Genomic DNA, 25460 nt, shown 5'->3' with positions numbered 1-25460 from the left:
ACCACCTCTCCCAGTCTTGACAGAGTAATCTTGCATAGGAAATGGAACTTATCACTCAGCCTAGCCAGAGCTCTTTGTTGTCTCTTAGACTTCTGTGATGTCCATGCTGCTGCCTTTGTTATTTGTGGCTCCCAGTAGAAGGTATGCCAAGACCTGTCATTGTCCTGAAGGGGAGGATCACAGTCAGCACCTAGATGCAGGCTGATTCAAAGTTGTGGCATCAGACAGCAGCTGGGAAAGTATATAGTTAGGGCTCTTCCAGGGAAACACTGGGAGATGGGCGTTTTTGCCTGCTCCCTCTGCACTGGGCGCAGCTGTATAGCCACAGGCAGGAGCAGGAAGGACTCCTGCACCCATTAATAACTGCTTTGCTAAAGGGACCCATGAGTGCAAACCTTGTTGGCTGTCACAGCCAGGTGATCTAGGGGCCTCTTGCTTGGGAGGCAGCTGCAGAAGCTGGGGCACCAGGCATGTGTACAAGCTCCTTCTAGGGAGATAGCTGTGATTTGTAGTGGGTTCACGTGAGGGGGCAGAGGTAGTTCTGCTGGCTTCCCCAGTCTCCAGGGAGGATCACAGTCAGCTCCTAGATGTCTGCTAAACTCTCATCATCGTCCATAAAAACCACTTCTTCTGTGCCCCTTTACTTATTTTTGGGTTTTCCATAACTTCATTTTAAATAATCTTTTCTTTATGTGGGGATGCCTCATTATTATTGTGCTGTGCAGATACTGTGTTTTTTACAAGACCCTCCACCAACAAAAAGATTAATGACTGACTGAGGGCTCAGAAAACGGTTAGCATTTTCTGGCAATAAAGTATTTTTTAATTAAGATATATACATTGCGTTTTTAGACATAATGCTATTGCACACTTACTAGACTACAGTATAAAGATAACTTTTAAATTCACTGGGAAACCCAAAAATTTGTGTGACTTACTTTACTGCAGTGGTCTGGAATCAAACCTGCAGTATCTCCAAGGTATGCCTGTACAGGATAGTTCTTGTCCTATTTTTTTAACACTTTCTGCCTTGACTTCTAATCATTTTATGATATATGCCAACCCTGTCTTCTTACTTCTATAATTGGGTTTTCAGCTTTTATGTTCTATAATAATTTAAGATGTAGAACTCATTTTTACATTCTACTGGCATTTGCCTTTATTTAGCATATATATATTTTTACCCCTATTTTACCAGTACCTTCCCTTGCTCCCCAGCCAGTTCTTAATCATTTAAAAAATTTTAAACTTTCATGTTCCTGAATTCCTGATTTTGATTCTTCTTTCCATGTGCTGGTATAAACCTTTGTCATTTTGGGGGGAAACATCAGAGTGCCGTACTTTCTAAGCTCTTGCATGCCTAGACACTCCTTCTAGTTATCTATCACTTTATTCCATTACAAATATGTAGATGGTGGTCACTTCTGATTAGAAGTGAGGACTTAAACTACCCATTTTTCTCTCTAGATGTTTGAAGAATTTTCTTCTTTACTGTTTTCTCCAGAATATCTTAGTATGATTCTGTTAATTTTGCTAATGAAATAAGGTTCAAAATCTGCCCACTTAGTATTTAAAAACCTGAGTTTTTCTATTATATTGTAATTATTGCTTCAGAGAACTATTTGAATTTATTTCTTTTTAAGAAATACCATTTACTTGTTGGTTCTGTATCCTTTTTTGTTTTCCTCTCTTCATTATTTCCCAGAATTGTCAGAGCTTTTCAGATGTTTTTCAGACCACTGACTTTTGGGTGCAGTGTTAATTCTGCTTCTCTTCAACAAAGTATTCTAATATATTTTGGGTTTCTTTTTTTTCGTGTATTTTGCTGAGCTCCTGTTATAGTTAGGACAGATGCTTACTGAGAGTCCCGAGAAGCCGAGCATAGCGAGTTAAGAACTTGGGCTCTAAGGTGAGACTGCTGGGATTAGAACCCATTGCAGCTACTCACCAGGCATTTGACCTTGGAATTTATTTAGCCACTCCATGCCTCAATTTCCCTATCTGTAGAGCAGGGATAATAATAGTACCTACCTACCCTCTTGGGTTTTTGTGAGGATTAAAGGAGTTAATATAAATAAAGCCTCTAGGACAGAAAGCACACAGTGAGCCACAAAAGTTAGCTGTGATTACCACACAGGTATTTCTGAAAGTATTCTTTTAAACAATATTTCTTTTTTGCCACAAACTGCCTTTTTGTTCCTTCAAAGATAAGGATTCACAATGAATTATTTGCCAAGAGATCCGTGTATACAATGATCTTTTCTGCCCCCTCTCCCCCACTACTGTCAAGCTCAACTCGAGTAGCAGCTTTCCCTTCTCGGAGCTGCAGCTGAGGTTGGTGCGCATAAGTCCCCCTGCCTGCAGTGGTTTTTTCCCCAGATGAAATGCAGTTCGAGGTACTTGTGCTGCATTTTATCCTGCTAAGAACAAGCATTGTGGCATATTGAAAGTGACCATCTCTTCCCTTTATAAATCCATTCAGTTGAGCAGTTTCCACCTTCTTTCTCACTCTCTGCTGCTGTAGGAACCTTGACCCCACCCCAACCAAATCCTGAATGCTGAGGTTATGAGAAAGTGCACCCACTCTGGACCTGAGCACATGAGTTTCTCCTGTTTCTAGCAACACTTCACACATTGTGGCTACTTGACTAACGGTATGAGGCACTGCTAGTTTGCCCAAAATAGCTTGCTCTCGCTTTGAAGAGTCTACTAAATCTGAGTTAGCTATAGGTGACATTCACTTGATCTTTAACAAACAAACAGTCCTCACAAATATAGATTATGATTTGTTCTCTAAAATGGAAACTTCTAGCTACTTATGTCACTAATATTGCACACTGGTATTTCATAGTATAGCTTTATAACATGAAAACGTGTTGAACTTCTAGAGATTATAAAAAATTTGAAGCAGAAGAAAAATTTACATTTACTTTCAAAAGGTGTTGGGATTTGATCTTTTTATCATATTAAAAAAAAGTTAAAATAGAAAATAATAAAAAAAATGAAACAGATTTTGAGTCCAAGCTGAGCCAGGGTAGTCAGTCACACCCATTACAACAGGTCTTTCTGGCCACATAGGGTTGTTGCCTTAAGACAACAGAGGTTGTCTACAGCTTCTGGATCAGGATGGCAGAAGCACCTCCTCCTCCATTGCAAATACTGGCAAGACCGTATTCTCCTTGCTTCAAGGCATGAGTCAGATGAACGACAAGCCTGGCTCCAGACATCCTAGGATTAAGAAAGCATTTTGGTTCTTTAATGAATTATAGAATTATGACTAACTAAAAATGTTTCTATTCCAAATTAACTTCTTGAAAAGCTTATTAGCAATTAGTTGTAGCTGAATTTGACTACTTTTCTTTAGCTTGGGAGACTTGTTTAAGAATGGTGACAGCTTTATAAAAAGCCCAAGCATAGATTTTAATCTTAATTTATCTTCTTCAACATAAAACTAGTTTTCAAGCAACAAATGTGACAGATCTTTGTATTCAGTGTTGGATTCTATCAGAAATGGGGTTTGCCTTACGAAGGACAGGTGGGAAGGAAAACGGTTAAACCAAGACTAATAGGAATTATCATGAAGCAGTTTAAGTTTAGACAGAAATACAAAGGCAGCCATTAACCTAGATAGATGTTTTTCTTTATGATTTTACCTACCCAATTGGATGTCCCAGAGAAACGGCTCCTCCATTGATATTCACTTTTTGGGGATCAAGCTCTAGCATTTTAATGTTTGCTAGTACGACCACACTAAAGGCTTCATTTACTTCCCACATTGTAATATCTTCTTTTTTCAATCCTGCATCTTTGAGAACCTAAAAAAATTTTAAATATAGGTTATGTTTAGATAATTAACACTCAAAACTTATTTTCATTGTTTTATTGAAATTCTGCAATTTTGGTTTGTATTTGCCTCTGATGCAACAAATATTTTCATATGGAGTTTCTTAGCTTCCAGGAGGAAGGGCTCTTTTATTTTCTGCTTTTAATTTCTCATCTTATTGCACTACAATCAAAGAATCTTGTTTGCATTATTTTATTTCTATTTTGGAGAGAGAGAGAGAACTTGATTTTCTTGAACATTCCACAGATACCTGAAGAGAACATGTACTCTTGATTTGCAGGTACATAATTGATGTATATTCTAAAGATCTACTTTACAGATTCTATGATGCTTAGATTCTTGATCTGGCAAATGAAAGAGGAATATTACTATTAGTATGTTTCTGTTTTTCATTGCATCCTCTATAGTTTCTGCTTTATGAAACTTGCTGTGGAGTTATTTGGGGCACACATATTCAGAGCTTATTGTATCTTCATTGTAAATTATTTACTTGAAGTCTTTTATTATATGATCTCTTGTTTTGGTAGTTCCTCAGCTATGCAGGAAGGTGTTAAGGGACTAGTTACCCTTTGCTATTATCTTTATACAATATTGCTAGTGCCCTTTTTCTTTAGAAATATTTTTGTCATGCACAATGATAAAATTAACATGAAACTATTCCTCGCCTTCTCCAGCAGGCTCAGGTAGCTTTCTAAGCTGTACAGCTCACACAGCTTCCTCTGTTCCAACAGCACAAGACAAAACATGGTACCTGAGTGTAGCCACTTCTCTAACTCTCAGCTTCTAGCTGGGGTCAGGATCTAGCTTCTGGCTTCAGAATCCAGAACTGTTTGTCTCTCCTGCTTTCCAATGAGATGCATTCACTTTCAGAAGTTGTATAATTCTGTCCCTTGCTGAGATCTGCCACCTCTGGACAGATCCTCACTCCCCATTGTTTCTGATCCTTCTCTATCCTTATTCCCCACTGATTTCTGCTCTTTTTTAACCTGGATGCTGCTCTCAGAAGTTCACTCTCAGGGTGAGGCCCTCTCCTGAAAGGGAACATTTGCTGGCACCTTCTGAGATTCCTCAACCCCTACACCTCCTCACACTGTCTCTTTTCCTGTGACCCCTTAGCAACTTCCCACAGAGACTTAGACTGACGATTTGGAGTATGTAGGTTCTCTTTGTAGTTTTACTCTAAGACCTGCTCCTAGCAGTTCTCTTTCAGGATTGAAACCTCCCCTTCTAGTAGTGAATATTTGCTTTGAATTCTAGAACCAGGACCCTCAGCATTCCCTTTTTTTCTCTGCAGCACCAGCCTCCCACTTTGTGGTTACCATACTAGGCGTCTGAGTTTAGCATCATACTTGAAAGAAATTCAATTATGTAGTTTTTAATCTGTTCCATTGAAGATGTGGGTTTATCAGCTGCTCGTTTATTTTTTTGGTTTGTCAACCTTGTTGCTCTAATTGTTTTCAAAAGAAGTGAGAAGATTTGAAACCAAGCTATCTCTGTGCTTTATGAATAACATTTAACAACTAAACCTGCAACCTTGGTTTAAGCAAACCAGAAGTTGGCATAATGGCAAATCCTCACATTGTTCTCACCTTAGGTACAGCATATGCAGGTGCAATTGGAAAATCAATAGGTTCTACAGCAGCATCAGCAAATGCTTTATAAAAAATAATAATAAATAGGTTGTTAAAATTTTTACAAGCACCCAAAGCTATATCTAACAACTGTTATATATAACACCCAAAAATACAAGTTTCCTAACCCCTATATGTAATGGTATTTGTTTCTTTTTTAAGATTCTACATGTTACAAAATGATACCAATCATCGAATTGATTTTTCACATGTAGGAAGTTAGAGGGAATTTGCCTCCAGGGACATTAGCATTATCCAGTGATATTTTTGGTTGTCACAATAGGTAGAATGCAACTTATTGTGGTATCTAGTGGGTAGAGGCCAAGGATGCTGATAAACATCCTACAATGCACAGAACAGCCCCCACAACCAGATTATTTGTTGCAAAATATCAATAGTGCTAAGGTTAAGAAACCATGATCTAAACTAAGAATGAAGTTACAAGGTTTTTATAAAGTAACAATAATATCTGTTCAACTCCTTTTGAAGAAGGGAAGGCAGATTTTACAGCTAAAAATATAAATTTAAGGAGACTGAGGGTATGTCAAGGCCACATATTTAATAATAAATGCAAAAACATCTATATTTCATATTTCTAGACTCCTAATCCAATGTTCTTTTTATTCTACCTTCCCCACAGTGCCAGGGTAAAACACAGACCTTGAATTCTCCGCTGTGCCACCAGGCCGGCCCGAGGACAAGATTTTTAAAGCTTACTCTTACATACAATTATGACCAAAATATTAAAGGAGCTTCTATCTCAATTAAAACATGGAATAAATTCTGTCACAAAGTACAACCTATAGCTAGAAATAGCCAACTTCAATATTATGTATTACCGACAAGGAAACTTAATTTCAGGAAGAGCTGATTGGGGTTTAGGAATAAACAAGTTCAGAACATTGCCACCTGCTATTCTTGCCAGTGGTTTAACGTTGAGCCTCCTGGCCGCATCTGCGGTCATCAGAACCACAGCAGCCGCTCCGTCATTCAGTGTGCTGGCGTTGGCAGCTGTTACTGTGCCTAAAAGCATCAATGAGCATGAAGTCAAAACATTTTTTCACATTGAATTCACGTGGGTCAATTTGACAGATTCCTACAGAGTACTGCCTGGGTGGCTAGATGCATGAAAAATTACAAATATGGGTGGAGATAATTCCTACTCTCAGGAAACATACATAGCTAACTATAACAATTAATGTAAGAATGCCTTCTTGTGTTAGTTTTTGGTAACAGTTTATTCAAAGCTAGCTCAGAAACACCTGCATGATGGCACTGGGAAAATGCTGGTTTACAATTCTTCAAACATTAGGACCAATTCATTATTTTTCTCCCCAGAGTCTCTTTGCTTATCCACATTAGAGCAGACACTCATTATATATTTGTCAAATCAGTGTCAAAATCAGATACTTCTTCTCTACAATCACTTGAAGTTAAATGTCAATGAATACTAAAAATCACTGAACTGTACATTTTAAACAGGAGAATTTCATGGTATGTAAATTATATATCAAGCTGTGTTTTAAAAATATCAATGAAGACCCTATAATAGACTGCTGCTAAAATTATAAAGATATACTTTTGCAATATAAATTTTTATATGATGCTTTAAAAAAAAGAAAGACCCATTTCTGTAGTTGGTAGTGAGAAATTCAATCAGGGAAGGGGGAAGGCAAGAGCAGAAAAAGGGGTGATTAGGCACATGTGGGTGGTGATGGATTGTAATTAGTCTTTGTGTGGTGAACATGATGTAATCTACACAGGAATCAAAATATAATGATGTACACCTAAAATGTATATGTTATAAACCAATGTTACCACAAAAATAAAAAAATCAGGAACGGGGGAAAAAATAGTTTCAGATTATCATCACAACTGAATACAGCTAATTTTAAAAGCAAAACTGAGCATTTCTCAAAGGATTTCAAAACCATTACTTTAGAACACTGGGATCCTGTTTATACTAACATTCAATGATTATTTATTAAGGACCTACCATATGCCAGGTACGAGATACAATAGTGAACAACACAGCTGTCATCTGAGTCCTCAAGAGGCTTACAGATATTTAACAGAATATGTAAACTTGGCTTTCACACCACAATAAACTTTCAAGATGAACTGCATATGAAAAACTGAATTCTATAGTCATTCTACAATCTCTTCCCTAGGATTCATATATTGAAGGTATTAACTGTTAAGCAATTTTAAATATACTTTGGATAAATATCATTTGTTAATTTCACTTGAGACTGATGTACTGAAAATGTTAAATAACATGTAGATGCTTTCTAGAATTACTTTTTAAAAATAGACAATTCCAAGACTAGATACATATTTTGACTGCGTTTTTTCTTATGCTTCATTTTTTAATACTAACCATTTTCTTTCTGGAATACTGCCTTCAACTTTGGAACTTTGCTAAAATCAACACGTTTATATTCTTCATCTTCTTTCACCACTACATCTGGTTTACCTAAAACAAAAAGCTTTTAAGTAATGTTACCAGTCAAGACAACAATTAGTCATTCAGCAAGAAACTGTTGCACAAGGTGCCTGGTAGTCTGTGCCTCTCTTTATATGCCTGCATACCTTAAACCACCCTGAGTAAATTCTGCTCTAGAATCTACCATCTATAATCTCCTTTAGTGTCTTGAAGAGTTTAAGTAGCTTAACACAATTTAAATCTTCTATTCAGCCATATCCCATTCTCTTCTCTCTCTGCCGCCTATGATTACAGACTTCTCACCCCAAGGGGAGATGTCTGACCTAGGCTGGATAAGCTCTAGTATTCCATCATTCTAAGCACAGTAATCTTTTCTATAATGGAAATATAACCTAAACCAAGTTAATGAGTCTTTCCTGTGCATTATTCTGCTGGAGTTGGTGAGAAGTCTCCTCTTTGAGAGCCCTGTAGATGTGACTCTAGAGATGGAGGCAGCAACTCAGGAACCTGAGAGAATACAGCACAGAAGCATGCAGCACAGAGAAGCCAAGAGAGCATGTCCTAACTGAACAGCCAGTTCCAATCCCAGAAGGTCCCAGAGCTGACTAGTTGCTGCCATACATCCTTCAGTTCTGGGAGGTACCCCCAGTAGCCTTCTGATAAATCCCCTTTTTCACTTAAGCTAATGTGACATCTGTCACTTACATTAGAGTTTTAATAAATACATTTCTCAAAAATAATATGCTTAGTGGAATTTGCAACTGAGTTGAAATCTGATATTAAATCGAATTGAATTATATTATCTCTCAACTGGCAAGATTTCCCTTCATCAACCGTAAGCGGAAGTGTCGGTGTCCTCAGTTGAAATGAACAAAGATAAACATATACTAATTTAAAACTTAAAAAATTCGACAACAGGTAAAGTCTACATTATCCCTCTACCTTTTACTGCAACTGTGACAGGAATAACTTCATTTGCAAATTTTCCGGCTTCCCACGCTGCTTTACTTCTGGTGTAGGAGTTAATAGCAAAAGTATCCTGTTCATCTCGTGCAATATTCAGTTTCTTGGCAGTATTCTCGGCACAGTTGCCCTGATAAAAGTTGGGATTTTTTAAAAACTAACTTTGTATAACTTATAAAATATCTATTAACTTTGCATAACATAAAATAGTAATTAGCAGTTAAATTTAGTTTCTTAAAATACACTTCTTTCTGTACTAAGTAACTTTACACCCACATCTCATCTTCAAATGCTTGAATTAGCACAGAAGTTGCTATTTCAAAGGCAAATATTTAAATGATTATGGAATCCAACATTAGAAGTTAGAAAATGCCCTATTCCAGTGTGGGGCAATTTATTCAAGAATTGAGCCAAGCTGATACAATGAACATAGAAAAAATATTTTCCTAAGATGAATGATTAAAATCAACATTTATAAAGCCCATCCTTCAGTTCCTAAAATATATTTTAAAAAATCAAGCAGTATTGTATAGTATACAGCATTTCTCCATTAAAAAGCAATAATTACCATGTGAATTTTATTGTAGACATCAGTTAGCCCATCTTTTACAATTAAATCTTCGAGCTTTACCCCACCATATGGTGTTGCTCCTCTGTTCATTATGTAGGGAACGTTGGACATGCTCTCCATCCCACCTGCCACCATTACATCCTGCTCAGCAACACAAAAAACCCAGTGTCAGTTCAAATAGTAGTTGCAAACCCATTATACCCTTTACGCAGCTACAACAAACAAGTATTCTACATGGACTTTACTGAACATTTATTACACAGTGAATATATATAAAGCAGTGTCTTGACGCTGGTGAGAGGAAATGGTTTAAAATCTATAATGATAATTAAGATTAGAATTGGACATTAATAAAAATGGTAGGAATCTTTCACATAAGACCATCTTCTGAAATTTTTTTTTAACTTTTGCCACTTTTGTATTTTATTGTGGAACTGAGTTTTTTTTCTTTTACATCAAATATCCTCAGTGGAAGAGGGGATATTGCACACAAATATCATAAAAGCACTACATATTACTTTCACTGGAAACTAATTTTCTACATTAGATATGACTGGATAGGATAGAAGTAATGCAGGATCTATCTAACCTTGCTTTTCACTCGCACTGCTAACAATGTCTTTTAAAAGATTAGAAGTAATCTCAGTTCGCAGAAATAATCCTTCTGCTTCTTTGATTGAGATCCTCCTCATCAACTCTTCCCAGACAGCTGTAATGTTCTTCTACTTGATCATCTCACATGCAGCCTTTCTTCCACCCAGGCATCATCTACACTCACCTGAGTCATTTTGGCTAGAATATAAATCTGATCATTCCACTCCTTAAAGGACTGCTCAGCATAGTACATAAGGCCATTTACGATCTGCCTTCTCTACCTTTCCAGTCTCATGCCTGGACCTACACCTTAGCTCATACAGAACTGTTTAACGGTTTTCAAAAACACCATCTCATTCGTACCTCTGCACTTTTGACCCAGCCACCAACATGTAAAACGCCTCCATTTCCTTTCAAACTAATCAAGACTCAGCCAGTCCTTCCTGACCACCTAGTTCTATCCCTCCTTAGAACAATGTCTCTTCTGTGTTCCCCAATTACCGTGTAACGCTTTTATAGTACTATTATACTGTATTGTAGCTATATTTACATGTTGAATCTCCTCACTAAACTAAGCTCCTCTGAGGCCAGAAACCCTGTCCTATGTATTTTTATGTCAGTGCCTGACATATTTAGAAGTTTAATAAATATTAATCAACTAACCTGTTATTATAAATCAACAAAAATTCATTTGCATTATAAGGGGTAATTTAAAACAAACGGTTTAATATAAAACATTAGTGTAAACAAAATTAAAGCCAACGTTATTTTCTCACACCCTTTAATCAGGAATAAAGACAAACACGTCCTACCCCAAAGAAACAAACATTTTACCCATTTTGTAATATGATTTTCAATTAGTTCTAATGTAAGTTTCTTTCAGTTATCCTGAAATACTGAATATTTTCTAGGGATGATGGCAATAAGTGACAGAAAATAACGTTCCAATCATCCTATTAATATAAAATTGACCCTTTTCCAAAATCATAATTAAATATTCAAAATAAGGCAATCTTAGTATTCCTGTAGGTCAAATAATTGTATACATGCACAAATGAATCAAATAATACCAACTGAAAGCATTTCACTGTAGTGCAAATAGCATTTGCTAGAGAACCACAAAAAATCAACTAAGACAAAACTTTCCTTGTCACTAAAACAGTTTTGAAACATCTAAACAATCTCATGACCATTTTTCACCCACTGGTTTGACAAGGGTTTGGTAACACCCAATGTTGGTGTTACCTTGTATGTAGGCAAACGAGCTCCTAAAACCTTTGGAAAGTGTGTAACTGGTGCAACTTTTATGGAAAACATTTGAAAATATCAAAATTTTAAAATCTTCTGACTCAGAAATTCTCCTCTTATGAATTTTTCCAGTAGACAGACTTACACATGATGAGATTTTTTAATGTTTTGTTCACCAATCTCCAGTAAATGTCACATAGTAGGCGCTCAGCTAATGAGGGGAAGAGCTGGGATTTGAAATCAGTCTCGCTCCAGACTTTGTGTTCATAACCACTACACTGTACTGCTTCAGTGCAGTAGATTCAACTTTTTTTTTATTGCAGTAACACTGGTTTCTAGTATTATATAAATTTCAGGTGTACATCATTATATCTCGATTCCTGTGTAGATTACATCATGTTCACCACCCAAAGACTAATTAAAATCCATCACCACACACATGTGCCTAATCACCCCTTTGCCCTCCTTCCTCCCCCTTCCCCTCTGGTAACCACCAATCCAACCTCTGTTAGATTCCACTGTTTATATAAGTACCCAAAGGTATACGTACAGGGGTACTCAGTGCAGCACTATTTAAAATAGTAAAGAACTCCATAGAGACAATCTATAAATGTCCATTCAGTGAGGACCATAAAATATATTATAGTTGTTCAGTTCAGTAAAATACTGTCTTATGTGCTGATATAGAAATATCTCAAGACATTGAGTGGGGCACAGAATTTAAGTAACTTTCCCAGAGTTTCTCTGCTCTTAAGTGGCAGAATACACAAGAAAGTGGTGAAAAAGTCAGAGACTCAGAGGGATGCAAGTAGACAGACTTATTTTTCATTTTATACTTTTCCATACCAGTTTTTAGCATGTATATATATAACTTTTATAATAAAGTGTCTGATATATTAGCTCAGATATCACTGTCCTTTTTTTCTCTTTGGCTTGCCTTATAATTGGAAACAGCAAGAGAGTAACAGCAAGGTACAAATAATTGTGGTTTTTGTATATGTAAGAAATAACTGGCGAACTAGTCCTGATGGCTTAGTGGTTATGTTTGGCATGCTCCACTTTGGTGGGCTGGGTTTGGTTTCTGGGTGCAAACTACACCACTCATCTGTCAGTAGCCATGCTGTGGCAGCAGCTCACATAGAAGAACTAGAAGGCCTTACAACTACAAAATAGAACTATGTGCTGGGGCTTTGGGGAGGAAAAAAAAGAGAGGAAGACTGGCAACAGATGTTAGCTCAGGGTGAATCTTTCCCAGCAAAAAAAGAAGAAATAAAACAATAAAATAAAAAGAAATAAAAAAGAAATAATTTGCAAACACCTCACAACTGATTTTTACCCTGGTGTGTGATGCCCTGATAGGCTGGAAAGCAGAAGATAAGAATAAAGACCCTGTAACTTTGTGTTCGTGGTCATCTCAACCTCTCTTTCCTCAACTGAAAAAAAGGGCTTGGCTCTAATAAACTCTTAAGTTCTATGAGTCTAGCCTAGGTCTCGTCTCCTAACACCACAGCACATATTTGCTGGGCAGCCTGTCTCTTGCTTCATCTCAAGTAAAGACAAGATCTAAATCAGCAAGGCCAATGGAAAGCTGCACAACTTCCCAGCTGAACTGGAGCATGTAGGAACCACAAACTAGTCAATTTTAGGCTCAGGCAATGAGGTGATTCCCAGGGTCAGCACCTTATTCTTATTTATGATGAAAACCTTTCTTATTCAAGCAAATACAGAATTTCTGCTGTTTTATATCACCCAGAATCTCAGAGAAAGACGTAGAGGGTCATTGAAGACTAAAACATCTTGGCTGAAAACTACTTTGTAATACGACACTTGGCCTATCATCTTGACCTCTACTTCAAATGGAATTAGCAAATCCAGACCCTCCTGCGTGTCTGAAACAACACAGCACCGAGACTTGTAAGAGTCTCTCTTACAGCACGAATGTGGTCCAGTTTTTATTGTCTTTTAGCACTGCATATTATTTTAGTTACAAAATGGAAAAGGAGGTGCTTCTTACCTGATGTCCACACATAAGATTCTGAGAGGCCATCATGATGGCTTTCATTCCTGAGGCACAAACTTTGTTTATAGTGGTGCATGGAGTAGAAACAGGCAAGCCTAAAACCAATAATAAATAAGTCATACTTCTGAAAAACAAAGATGCTCTTCAAACACAACCGTAGAATTAAAAGTAAAAGGGCATGCTGATCTGCCGTCTGTAACACTCCTGCCAGTCTAAGTCTATGAATGGTAAATTATGTTATGCGTTTAACATTTTATTTAAGCTGAAATGACCCCCATTTTGCCACGTCAAACATTTTAAGTATAAAAGCAAAAATGTGATCCTAGTACCTGCACCCAATACCGCTTGCTTTGTAGGGGCCTGTCCTTCGCCTCCTTGGAGAACGTTACCCATGTAGGCTTCTTTCACTTCTTCTTTTGGAATCCCTTTTTTAAAACATCAAAAATACGTTTCCATATTTTATTCCATTTAATAATTAGTGATTACCTAATAGGGTCCATGACTTTATACAGCAGGAATAGTTTCTTTTTCTTGTCAGTTTTGACTTTCATTCCTAACTCTATAGTACAAGGACTTCTTTCTGAGGGAATTCAGAAACGTAGGCATTAAGTCCTTTCTAGGTGTTATGTATACAGTAAGTGCAAAATAAATATTTGTTCCATTGAATGGCTGTTCCCTCTACACAGAAAGCAAAGCAACTACTGACCTGCCTTTTCGATGGCTCCCTGAATGGCAATGGAACCCAGTTTAGTAGCTGGCAGGGAGGAAAGGCTGCCTAGAAAGGATCCAATAGGTGTTCTTATAGCACCTACTATGACCACTTCCTGGCAAGACAGAAGATGGTAAAGATTATTATATTTAAATATTTTACCCAAATCATCTTTCATTAAATAAACATAATTCATAGATATCTAAGAAACACACATTTTTATGAATGATTACTCATCAAAGATTAAATTAATTTCAAGATTTGAACAGGAGTGAAACTAATCAGTTCAATGTTGGTGCTTTATGATTTAGGACCTAACAGAAAACCTAAGACAAACCAACTCTAAAACAGGCGTAGATCCTTCCCACTTTTACAGAGAAGGTGGTTTCACAGTAGACAATGGGGAAGAAGCAGAAATTATGCAGAGCACTAGATTAAAATTTTTTATGGTAACTTGGGAGTTTAACTTAATATTTCAATAATTAGCTATTCCTAACTATTCCATCATCCCAAGTTGACCCTTACATATATGCAAATTATAAGAATATGCATTTTTTACTGACTACGTTTCCTTTAAATTCTTGAAATTTCAAAGGATGATGTAAATTTATACTTACATTCAAAGTGGGTTTTGATACATAACCTCGCTCCACATATCTTATGTCCTGTAATATAAATATTTATGTTATGATGTAAAAAATATCAATCTACATCATCTTATACTTCTCAGTGATGGATTTATGGTGATTTCACTCTACTTCTTTATACTTTGATTTCCAAATTGTCCACAGTTAGCATATATCACTGTTATAATCAGAAAAAAATTACTACTTTCTAATATACTTTTCTGATTAACTGTTCATCGGAAATATATGTTTTAACTTCTGAGTTTATCATCTTAAAATTTCTAAGCCTTTTTAAAGTATAAGCTTTCTAAAGTGTAGTTTCAAGTTAAATCGAAGTTCTAAATTAAGTATTTTTAAGGTACCAGAAGAAAATATCCTCATTGCTTAAAAAAATTTAAGTAAAACTTGCTACTTCTCCACCCACTCACTTCTAACAAATGTCTCTGATGTGAGGCAAACACACCTCAGACAAATATGGTCTACATTACCAGATAAATTCTTTTTTTTTTTTTTTATTAATGTTATGATAGATTACAACCATGTGAGATTTCAGTTGTACATTTTTGTTAGTCATGTTGTGGGTACACCACTTCCCCCTTTGTGCCCTCCCCCCACCCCCCCTTTTCCCTGGTAACCACCGATCAGATCTCCTTGTCAATATACTAACTTCCACCTATGAGTGGAGTCATATAGAGTTCATCTTTCTCTGACTGGCTTATTTCGCTTAACATAATACCCTCGAGGTCCATCCACGTTGCTGTGAATGGGCCAATTTTGTCTTTTTTTATGGCTGAGTAGTATTCCATTGTGTATATATACCATATCTTCTTTATCCAATCATCAGTTTCTGGGCATTTAGGTTGGTTCCACGTCTTGGCTATTGTAAATAATGCTGCGATGAACATAGGGGTGCAAGGGACTCTTGGGATTTCTGATTTCAGGTTCTTAGGATAGATACCCAGTAATGGGATGGCTGGGTCATAGGGTATTTCTATTTTTAACTTTTTGAGAAATCTCCATACTGTTTTCCATAGTGGCTGTACCAGTTTGCATTCCCACCAACAGTGTATGAGGGTTCCTTTTTCTCCACAACCTCTCCAACATTTGTCGCTCTTGATTTTGGATGTTTTTGCCATTCTAACGGGTGTAAGGTGATATCTTAGTGTAGTTTTGATTTGCATTTCCCTGATGATTAGCAATGATGAACATCTTTTCATGTGTCTATTGGCCATATTCATATCTTCTTTTGAGAAATGTCTGTTCATGTCCTCTGCCCATTTTTTGATCGGGTTGTTTGTTTTTTAGTTGTTATGCTGTGTGAGTTCTTTGTATATTATGGAGATTAACCCTTTGTCGGATAAGTGGCTTGTAAATATTTTTTCCCAATTAGTGAGCTGTTTTTTTGTTTCAATCCTATTTTCCCTTGCCTTGAAGAAGCTCTTTAGTCTGATGAAGTCCCATTTGTTTATTCTTTCTATTGTTTCCCTCAGCTGAGGAGTTATAGTGTCCGAAAAGATTCTTTTGAAACTGATGTCAAAGAGTGTACTGCCTATATTCTCTTCCAGAAGACTTATTGTTTCAGGCCTAATCTTTAGGTCTTTGATCCATTTTGAGTTTATTTTAGTGTGTGGTGAAAAAGAATGGTCAATTTTCAATCTTTTGCATGTGGCTGTCCAGTTTTACCAGATAAATTCTTTTAAAATAAAAAAAGAAAGAGTAAATATCATGCCCCTACATCTCAATTCTTTCCACACTGTTCTTAGGAACAAATGCCATTAAACAAGCTTTGTCCTGACTCCATGCAGATAACCAACTAAAGCTTTCTACTTACGATACAGCACAGACAACAAGAAATTTGACAAAGACTGGTTATGAGCAGAGATAACCACAATAACCACCAGATATGCCCCCTAAATTAATTTTTATAAAGTGTTTAGATGAGAATAGATACATGCCAATGGCAGCTTAAAGAGAGAATGTTTTCCTAGGCAGTGGAAGAACAGAATTTAACTCTAAGGTAATCTAATTTAGTCCTGATTTAACTCAAAAATGTCATCATGACAATATTCAATGCAGCCCCGATTCTGAGAAGAGATGCCTTTGTGGTCTTTGTGAGGGAGAGATGACTAATATACATAAGACTATTTGATCCTTCACTTGCTCAGTAAACATGCTAAGATCACTTACGTTATAGAAGGCAATATGGGGAATTTGAGATCTGTAAAATATCGTCCCTATACTCAAACAGCAATAATAATCTTAGAAGGGAGAGATGTTAAAATTACCTATACTGGTTCCTAAAACAGAATTTGGTAAGAACTACAAGAGAGGCGTAATAGGCAAGCCATCCCCAGGGTTCAGAGGAGAAAGATTACTTGGTGATGCACAATGGTCTTCAAATATCGGGTTCCACTGAGATGCTTCAAGCAAGAGCCCCACGAACTCTTTGAATTCATCTATTGAATATACTAACTGTAAACCCAACTGAGATCACCAACATGTTACCCGTTGCTATCAGATTAGCCTGTTTGTGCAGACCTTGAAATGAAATGTATCTGCCATCTCTAGCTATACATGTACCTCTGAAAGCTGTGTCACTAAATCAGTAAGGTTTGTATTTTCACTCTCCTGAGCTTCACACATCCACTCAAGTGACAACATAAGCTCCTGGCCCAGGCCAGCACACGCGTCTATGCTCAGGAGGCAAGGTCCAAGTGCATCTGCTTAATGGATGTGCTCCTCAGTATCAGCTGTGCAAGAACAAGTGTACCCTTAACGCATCATATAATTTGGGCTGCTGCTTATTGTAACCTACTTATCATGAAGGATCCTAGCATATTACCTGTGATCCACCTTTGAATTAAAAGTTCCTACTTGTAGTAAACATGCTAGTCATTGCCTCTCCAACTACACTCCTTTCTCAAAAGGGTCTGGAATGGAAAGCCCTAAGTACCGACACGGAGACTCCCATCCTCCTCCCACTGGCAGGGCTGTTGGGACCAAGACTGGAATGGACCTGACCCAAGATGGCACCCTGGGAGACTGGGTCAACTGGATGATGATGGGCACTTGAACTGAAAGGTCACAAGGGGCTGGAGCTAGTGAGCACAATGGCCAGCCAATACAGTGTAAAAACAGAGGTGACAGCAAAGAGAAAAGCCATGAGTAAGCAGAGAAGCAAAGGAACGGAACATATACACTCAGAGAAAGGAGGAAAAAGACCATGGCACACTGTAAGAGACAGTGATTCCTTGTGTAGTGTAAACCCTGACATGTTTTATTCTTTCTTTTTTGTAATGCAATCACCTGACTTAAGCTTTAATTGCTGAGGCATCCACTTCAAGAGGGCACCTCAAATAAACACTGCCAGCCACATGACTAGATAAAGAGCCAGGCCCCCTCCCTCCACGGAGGATCCTTTATTTTAGAGATCTTGGTTGATTTTGATAACTGACTCTTGGGGTCGCTTGTTTTTTTCCTCCTTTGCTTTAAATTCCCATTCTTATGTTTTAAAATCACAAATAGTCCATAAAATCCTAGGCCCCCATCCTCGACCCCAATAAAAGCTGAACCCCAGGCCCATGTGTGCACTCTCTTTCTACCGGTGACCTTGCTGTGTGGCCCCAGGTGTGCTGGGTAATTTCCAGGTCCTGTAATAAACCTTTATTTTCTCAAAGTTTCCTGATGGTTACTGTTGAAGAGCATCTTGCAATCATAATAAGAACCACAAGGGCCAGTCTAACCACCACACTGGTTATTGATAGACTGAGACTGGCACATACCACCTTGGTTAGTGATTTTCTAGTTAGGGTCCCCGCAAGGCCAGCTGTACTTTATTTCCTATCCTTGGATGTCCAAGAGCTCGTCTACTGTATATCTTCAAAAATGCCCCTCTCTACTTAGCTAGTTTGAAATGGGAATATTGTTCCTTGTAATCAAAGGGCCTCTGTTAAGCCACTTCTACTCTTCTTTAGAGTTTCTGGTTCTGTTTCATTGAAGGCCCCCTGGTCTCTCCACTTTGCCCTGGATCCCATCTTTAGTTGCCTGTTCAAAGATGCCACAACTTAGTTATCCCTTCCCTCTCCTGTACATCATTCATCCCCTTTACTCCTGGATCACTATGTAAGCATACAAACAGGTTCTAGTTCCTCCCACCTGAAAAACAGAAACAAATTTCCCTATAAACAAACTTACAGAGAGAACAACTTATTGGTTATTGGGGGGGAGGGCACAAGGGGCGCAGGGGCTCATTTATATGGTGTTTCACAAATATTAATGTACAAGTGAAATTTCACAATGTTATAAACTATTTAGACCACAATAAAAAAATTTTTAAAAAACAAATTTCGCAGGGCTGGCCCAGTGGCGTAGCAGTTAAGTTTGTGCACTCAGCTTTGGCGGCTGGGGGTTTGCCAGTTCGGATCCCGGGTGTGGACATACCACTTATCAAGCCATGCTGTGGCAGGCATCCCACATAAAAAATAGAGGAAGATGGGTACAGATGTTCGCCCAGGGCCAATCTTCCTCAAAAAAAAAACAACAACAAATTTCTCTTAATCCACATTCCCACTGAGCTTTCACCTCATTTCTTAGCTCCCTTTTATAACAGAAATTCTCCAACAAGTTACCTACAATTTTTGTTTCTTTGTCCTCTCCTCCGGTTTACTGTTCAACTCCCTCCAATCTGGCTTTTATCTATACTGTTGCTGGCTCTGAGCAAGGTCAACGATGTTTGTGTAGCAAAACCCAATAAACACTTCACTATAATCATCTCAACCTCTCAACAACGTGGACTCACTTTTCTTCTGTGAGAAATAGGCATAGTGGGCTCACTAACTGAACATTTTTTTTTTGAGGTCACATTGGTTTATAACTATGTAAATTTCTGGTGTACATATTTCGACTTCTGTATAGACTGCATCGTGTTCACCACAAAAGTTTCATTTCCATCCGTCACTATATATATGCGCCCCTTTACCCATTTCACCCTCCCCCCTACCCCTTCCCCTCTGGTAACCACCAATCTGTTCTCCGCATCTACGTGTTTATCTTCCACATGTGAGTGAAGTCATATGATAACTGTCTTTCTCCATCTTATTTCACTTAACCAGCTGAATATTCTTGAACAAGCTATTTAGACTCTCTTTGCCTGTTTTTCTCAAATACCCTCCACAAGCTGTTGTAAGAATGAAAGGAGGTAGCACGTGTAAACCACAATGCAAACCCTCCCTTTTCTTGGCTCCCACTTTAACACAATCGTGCAGTTCCGCTCCTGCCTTGCTGGTCACTTTTCTTGGTCACCATTGCTGTCTCATCCTCCTCTTCCCAACCTCTAAGTGCTGGAATGTCCCAGGGCTTTATCCCAGGTCCCTTTTAATTCTCCAACTTCACTGTCTCCTTAATCCTATCTAGTCCCATGGCTTTCAGCAGCATTTATGTCTTGATGATTTCCAAATTTCTATCTCCTGCTTTGACCTCTCGATTGAGCTCCAGACTCATGTCCAAGTGCCAACTTCATAGCTTCAATTTAATGTCCAGATCATGGCTCTCAATTTCCAACCCTGGGAAACTACCTTCTTCCCAATATTGCCCACCTCAGGACATCACATCGCAATGTACCTGGGTGCTCAGGCCAAAAGCTTAGGACTCACCCTTCACCCTTCCCCAAAACCCAGATACTCCTTCACAGATACTGTCAATATTGTGTGCAAAATGGACCTAAATTCTCCCACTTTGCTTCATCTCCACAGTCCACCCAGTCCTGGCCCCATCTCCTGCTACTCTAACAGCTTCTACCTCATTTCCTGCTTCCCGTGAATTCCCTTCTACAGTCTGCCCAGTTTTAGAAACATAAGTCAGGTCACGTCACTCCCCTGACTAAAATCCTCTGATGGCTTCCCGCTGCTCTTAGAATGATCTCCAAACTCCTCCCCTTACCCTACAAGGCCCTGCGTGGTCTGGCCCCTGATTTTCTTTCCAAACTCATGTCATGCTTGCTCTGTGCCATCCACACCAGCTTCCTCTTTGTTCCGAACCCGTTCCGGCCTCCAGATCTTTGCAGTGTGCCTCTGCAGTAACAGTCTTTCCCCAGCTCTCCACGGCTGGTTCATTTTTATTCTTCAGGTCTCAGCTCAAATGGCACATCCCCACAGTGGTTCTCCCTAACTACTCTATTTAAAGTTGGCCTCTCTTTTATTTCAACATGTTTATTTCCTTCAAAGCACCTCTCACACTGTGTAAATATGGGGTTCACACCTCTATTACCCCTCTCAACCTAATGCAAGCTGCTCCCTGAAAGCAGGACTGTCTCCCATTCACTGCCACAGCCCTGTCACGTGGCACAGCGCCTACGGCTCATAAATTATCTTGGGAAGAAAGGAGAAAATTAGAGTAGGGTCAGGATATATTAAATAGAGTGTGTAGTAAATATGTGCTGAATGAACACAGCCCAGTTAAGTTTCATCTGCATAGCACAATCATCTTTCAGGGACAGCTCAGCTGCACTGCCACCTCTGGAAACTTCACCTGACCATGCCAGGCAGAGGGAGGCACTCCCATATCAGCCGCCACGGCACCCTGTTCACACTCTAACTGTTCTCAGAATACATCATTTTGTAACCCTAACCCTCAGTGGCCTGATTGTCTTCCCACTAGACTGTGAATTCCAAGAAGAGAGTGATTTTATTTTCTACCCCAGTGATGGCAGGAGATACTAAATAAATATTTGAACAAAGTCTGATGCTTACTAGCAATTCTGAAAAACATTTCAGGTGCAGTAAACTCATTATGAAGCCAGAAAAATGAGATAATGAGCTAAAGAGTGAAGCCCTATTTTACGTGGAATGGTCAAAAAAAAAAAGGGCTCTCTGGAGATGTCAGTGGAGCTGAGAAATGAATATCAGAGTCAGCCTTGCGAAGACCTAGGGAAAGAGCACTGGAGGCACAGGGAGGAACCAGCACACGGGCCTTGAATGAGGAACAGACTCGGCACACGCTAAGTGGAGCAGCGTGACAGGAGCCACAACTCAGGAGACCACCATGTGAGTGGGGGCTAGAGACGCAGGGACCAAAGAGGCCATGAGAAGGAGTCTGGATTCTGGGCCGTGCAATGAGAAGCCACTGAAGACTTTTCCATTATAAAAAGACCACTCGCCACAGGGTAGAGAACTGACTGTAATAGGGCAAGGGAAGACAGGAAGGAGCCCAGGCAAGACTCATGTGGCTGGTGGCAGGTGGTGACAAGAAGCGTGGGTACAGATGGATCTGGAACATATGTTAGAGAGAGAACCAGTCAGTGCAGACTATTTTTCTTATTTTACAGGAAAGGAAACTAAAGCACAGGCACGTCAAGCAACCTGCCCAGAGTCACACAGCCAGTAAGGGACAAAGCTTGGATTTCAAATCCAAGCAGTCTGATTCTATCATACATACATATATTTTACATGTTATACATATATACATGTTACACATACTGTATCTTTTACATATTACATATTTTATTATACACATTATTTTATTAAAAATAGTAATAAAATTTAGGAAGCTGAGGTAACTGCTCTTTCCAAAGGACTGTATATTTTTCAGGAATTAATGATTTACTTATGAAATCCTTCACTGGTGAAACGTCTCAACAGCTTTTCAACTAACTTTACATTACTGCATTGTAGATACAGGTGAAACCTTAGGAGACAAAAAAACACGTGGGAAACATCTATATGCCAAAATAACCGTAAAAATCAATCAGATGAATTAGAAATTGAGCCATTATTGAGGAAATTTTTTTTGGAAAATCGACTGAGTCATTTTTAAACTTTTCAACTTCTTAGTACAGAGAGGGCTTAGCAATTAGCACTCAAAATACCTTGTGTTTACGCATATTATTGTAAAAGGAAAGCCAAATTCCCTTATAGAAAACTGAGATATCCCAAATCCGTACTTCTTCAGGCCTTCAGAAAGCTCTCCAAGAATTAGTTGTGTTAATTTCAATCAACACTTTCATTTTTATGAATTTCATTTATATAATTCCTTTGTTAAAATCTTACATAACCACCTTGTTATATTAAATTTTTACATTGTTGAGCACTCCTTCTGTTATAGGTTGAATCATGTCACCCCAAAAAAGAAGTCCAAACCCCCAGTGCCTCAGAATGTAACTTTAGCTGTAAATGTGGTCTTTACAGACGTTATCAAGTTAAAATAAGGTCATTGGGGGACCCTGATCCCATATGACTGCTGTCCTTATAAAAAGGGAAAATTTGAACACAGACAAGACACGCACAGAGGAAAGATGAAGTGAAGACACAGGGAGACTGCCACGTGCGGATGGGGGACTGGAGTGACGTGTCACAAACCAAGGAACTCCAAAGACTGCCGGCAAAGGTCAAGGGTCAGCCTCACAGCAACACGGACAGAGCAGGGGAGAGGAGAGAAAGGAATCTGGGAGCAAAGAGTCTCAGGACTGGCACAACGCAGCAAATTTTTTTAAAGTTTCAGTATTACAAGAAACAATTTTGGTTCAAGACAGCAAAACAGGAGTTTCAAGGAAGGAATGGTCAGTAGTGTCAAACACAGTACAAAGGTCAAGAGGAAGAAAATAGAGAAAAAAAATCACTAGGGCTGGCCCGGTGGCGCAGCAATTAAGTTCGCACGTTCCGCTTCTCGGCGGCCTGGGATTCACCGGTTCGGATCCCGGGTGCGGATGCGGCACCGCTTGGCAAAAGCCATGCTGTGGTAGGTGTCCCACGTGTAAAGTAGAGGAAGATGGGCATGGATGTTAGCTCAGGGCCAGTCTTCCTCAGCAAAAAGAGAATGATTGGCAGTAGTTAGCTCAGGGCTAATCTTCCTCAAAAAAAAAAAAAAGAAAGAAAGAAAAAGTGATTAGAGTTGCAAAGGCAACAAGTTCTGGTAAAGTCCGTAAAGGTTTGCCGACCGTAAGGGTGACCTGTGTGTATCTGAAGGCAAAGGGGAAAGAGCCAGTGGAAAGGGTGAGAGGTCAAGTTCTACTCCACAAAATGGCACTGAATACTGAAAAGCCTGTTAAACAGATTTCCACAGTTCAGTAAAGGACCACTTAATTCAAGTAACAACCAATACAACTGACTCCTAGAGTTCAATAAAATGAACACCACAAATCATGTGCTATATGACCCACAGCTTCATTTTTCTCAGCAGCAACACTGGTGTTTGATTATAAGCTCTTAAACTATAAATTAAGAAGGTGGTGCATTTTTTTTTAATTTACTAGAATACCTAGTTCACCTAATTCACCTAGTTAACGTTGGCTGAAACCCAGGTTAACTTAATTACATTTTTGTGATTTCCAAAGTCACTCCATGAAACTAACAAACATGCTGATTAAGAACTCAACTTTCCTGGAAACCTACTCCTCCTGACTTCCTATTATCTCAGTCACCCAGGATTTTAGACTCTTCTCCCTTGACTCCCCACTCCCACTCCAAATTTGTCAAATTCTACACTGATTCTTTCACAAGCTCCTGCGTAATGCTGCTCCCTGTCACGTGCCAGCACACTAGCTCAAATTACTGCACAACCAGACAGACAATAGTTTTCTCCCCACTTCAACCCTCCCTAACCTCTGATTATGACAACAAAAAAAATATCAACGGTCTCCACTGGCTTGAGTCAAATCCAAACTCTTAAAAATGACTGGATTTCAAAGTTTATGACCCCCACCAAACTGGGAAACTCACACTTCACTAACCAAGTTCCCTACCTACTCCCTAGGGTTTGCCAGACCCTAACCGTGCGGTGCAAGCTCCCTTCCTTCGATGGATGGAAAATAAATTCTTTCTTTCAAGGCTGTCGCTCCTGTGTTCCCTAAACACAACAGCCGGAGGAGAAACACGCCTCTGGATGCCTCAGTATGTAAACTTTCTCATCTATCAAGTATAATTTATTTCTTGTATTATGAGGAACCATTTACTTTCCCTGGTAAGTCTGAGGTTGCTCCGGAGAAGGAGCATCTTTTTATTATCACATAGCGTAAGCCCAGTGGTTACCCATCGCATGAAAACAAACCGTCAGAGTGACACACACATAGCTCTAAAGGAAAGCTCAGAAGCAGTTTTATGGGCCTTCCACACCCGTCGGGGACGGCAAGGACCAATCCCGGGCCTTGCAGCCTGCCAGAAGCTGCGTCCCGTGTAACACACCAGTTAAGTCGTCACTGCGATGACAGCAGAGCTCCCGGGGTCGGGCTGGCGCGGGGCAGCCGCGGGGGTCTGCGCGCCAGCTCCGCGCGCGTGGCCTTCCTGCGCCGGGAGTCGCGGGGGCTTCCCGAGGCCTCCGGCCGCCGGGCCCGGGCGGGAAGCTCCGGGGGAGGAACGCGCCGCCGAGTCCCGGGTCCCAGCCCCTCTCACCTGAGCCAGCCTCCGAAGCAGGGGGCTGCGGCCGCGGGCGCCGCCGCGCAGAAGGGCCGCCAGCAGGGCCATGGTCGCCAGGCGCCGACCGGGGACTTCAAGGGCGGAGGCGGCCGCGGGGGGGGGGCGCGCAGCGAGTCCCGGCTCGGAGCGCCCAGCTAGCCCAGCGGCCTGGAGCGGCGCCGCCCCGGCCCCGCCTCCGCCTCCTCCAATAGCCGCCGCGGACGGCGACGGCCGCGCCTATTGGCCGGCAGCCCGGGGAGGGGCGGGGCCTGGCGCTGGAACCCGGGAGCCGCCGGCCCGGCGAATTTGTCAGAAGAGCCGCGGGGCCCGGGACGCTGGCGCTCGAGTCAGCGAGCGCGTGATGCGCCGCTGGTTCCCGTTTCCGCCGCTTCTGAGCGCGGAGGCCAGTGGTGTCTGTAACCTGGG

The 25460-nt window shown here is 39.8% G+C and overlaps 1 protein-coding gene across 2 annotated transcripts; it reads right to left on the bottom strand.

Moving 5' to 3' along the window:
- Positions 1 to 794: 794 nt before the first annotated feature.
- Positions 795 to 25203, bottom strand: ACAT1 (acetyl-CoA acetyltransferase 1). 2 transcript variants are annotated; one of them, XM_046685752.1, is made up of 12 exons: positions 25032 to 25201; positions 14644 to 14691; positions 14024 to 14141; positions 13647 to 13742; positions 13312 to 13412; positions 9453 to 9596; positions 8864 to 9014; positions 7856 to 7951; positions 6385 to 6498; positions 5434 to 5498; positions 3658 to 3815; positions 795 to 3228 (listed from the first exon to the last, which is right to left on the bottom strand). In XM_046685752.1, the coding sequence occupies exons 1-12, from the start codon at positions 25101 to 25103 to the stop codon at positions 3108 to 3110; spliced, it is 1284 nt and encodes a 427-aa protein (XP_046541708.1). In that variant the 5' UTR covers positions 25104 to 25201; the 3' UTR covers positions 795 to 3107. The 2 variants fall into 2 exon arrangements, with proteins under 2 accessions (XP_046541708.1, XP_046541709.1); XM_046685753.1 differs by lacking the exon at positions 13647 to 13742 and having other exon boundaries at positions 25032 to 25203.
- Positions 25204 to 25460: the final 257 nt, after the last annotated feature.

Source organism: Equus quagga, chromosome 14, assembly GCF_021613505.1.
Source record: "Equus quagga isolate Etosha38 chromosome 14, UCLA_HA_Equagga_1.0, whole genome shotgun sequence".
Taxonomy (NCBI): domain Eukaryota; kingdom Metazoa; phylum Chordata; class Mammalia; order Perissodactyla; family Equidae; genus Equus; species Equus quagga.
Note: the sequence above shows the minus strand (reverse complement) of the source record. Positions and strands in the feature narration are given on the sequence as shown.

Bases quoted from the DNA above. Each gene is read 5' to 3' on its own strand.
- ACAT1 (XM_046685752.1), bottom strand. From the start codon at position 25,103: ATGGCCCTGCTGGCGGCCCTTCTGCGCGGCGGCGCCCGCGGCCGCAGC. The intron at 9,597-13,311 runs GTAAGAAGCACC...GTTGCTGAGCAG, and splicing joins ATCTTATGTGTGGACATCAG to GATGTAATGGTGGCAGGTGG. The intron at 3,816-5,433 runs GTGAGAACAATG...AAATTTTTTTAG, and splicing joins CTGCATATGCTGTACCTAAG to GTTCTCAAAGATGCAGGATT.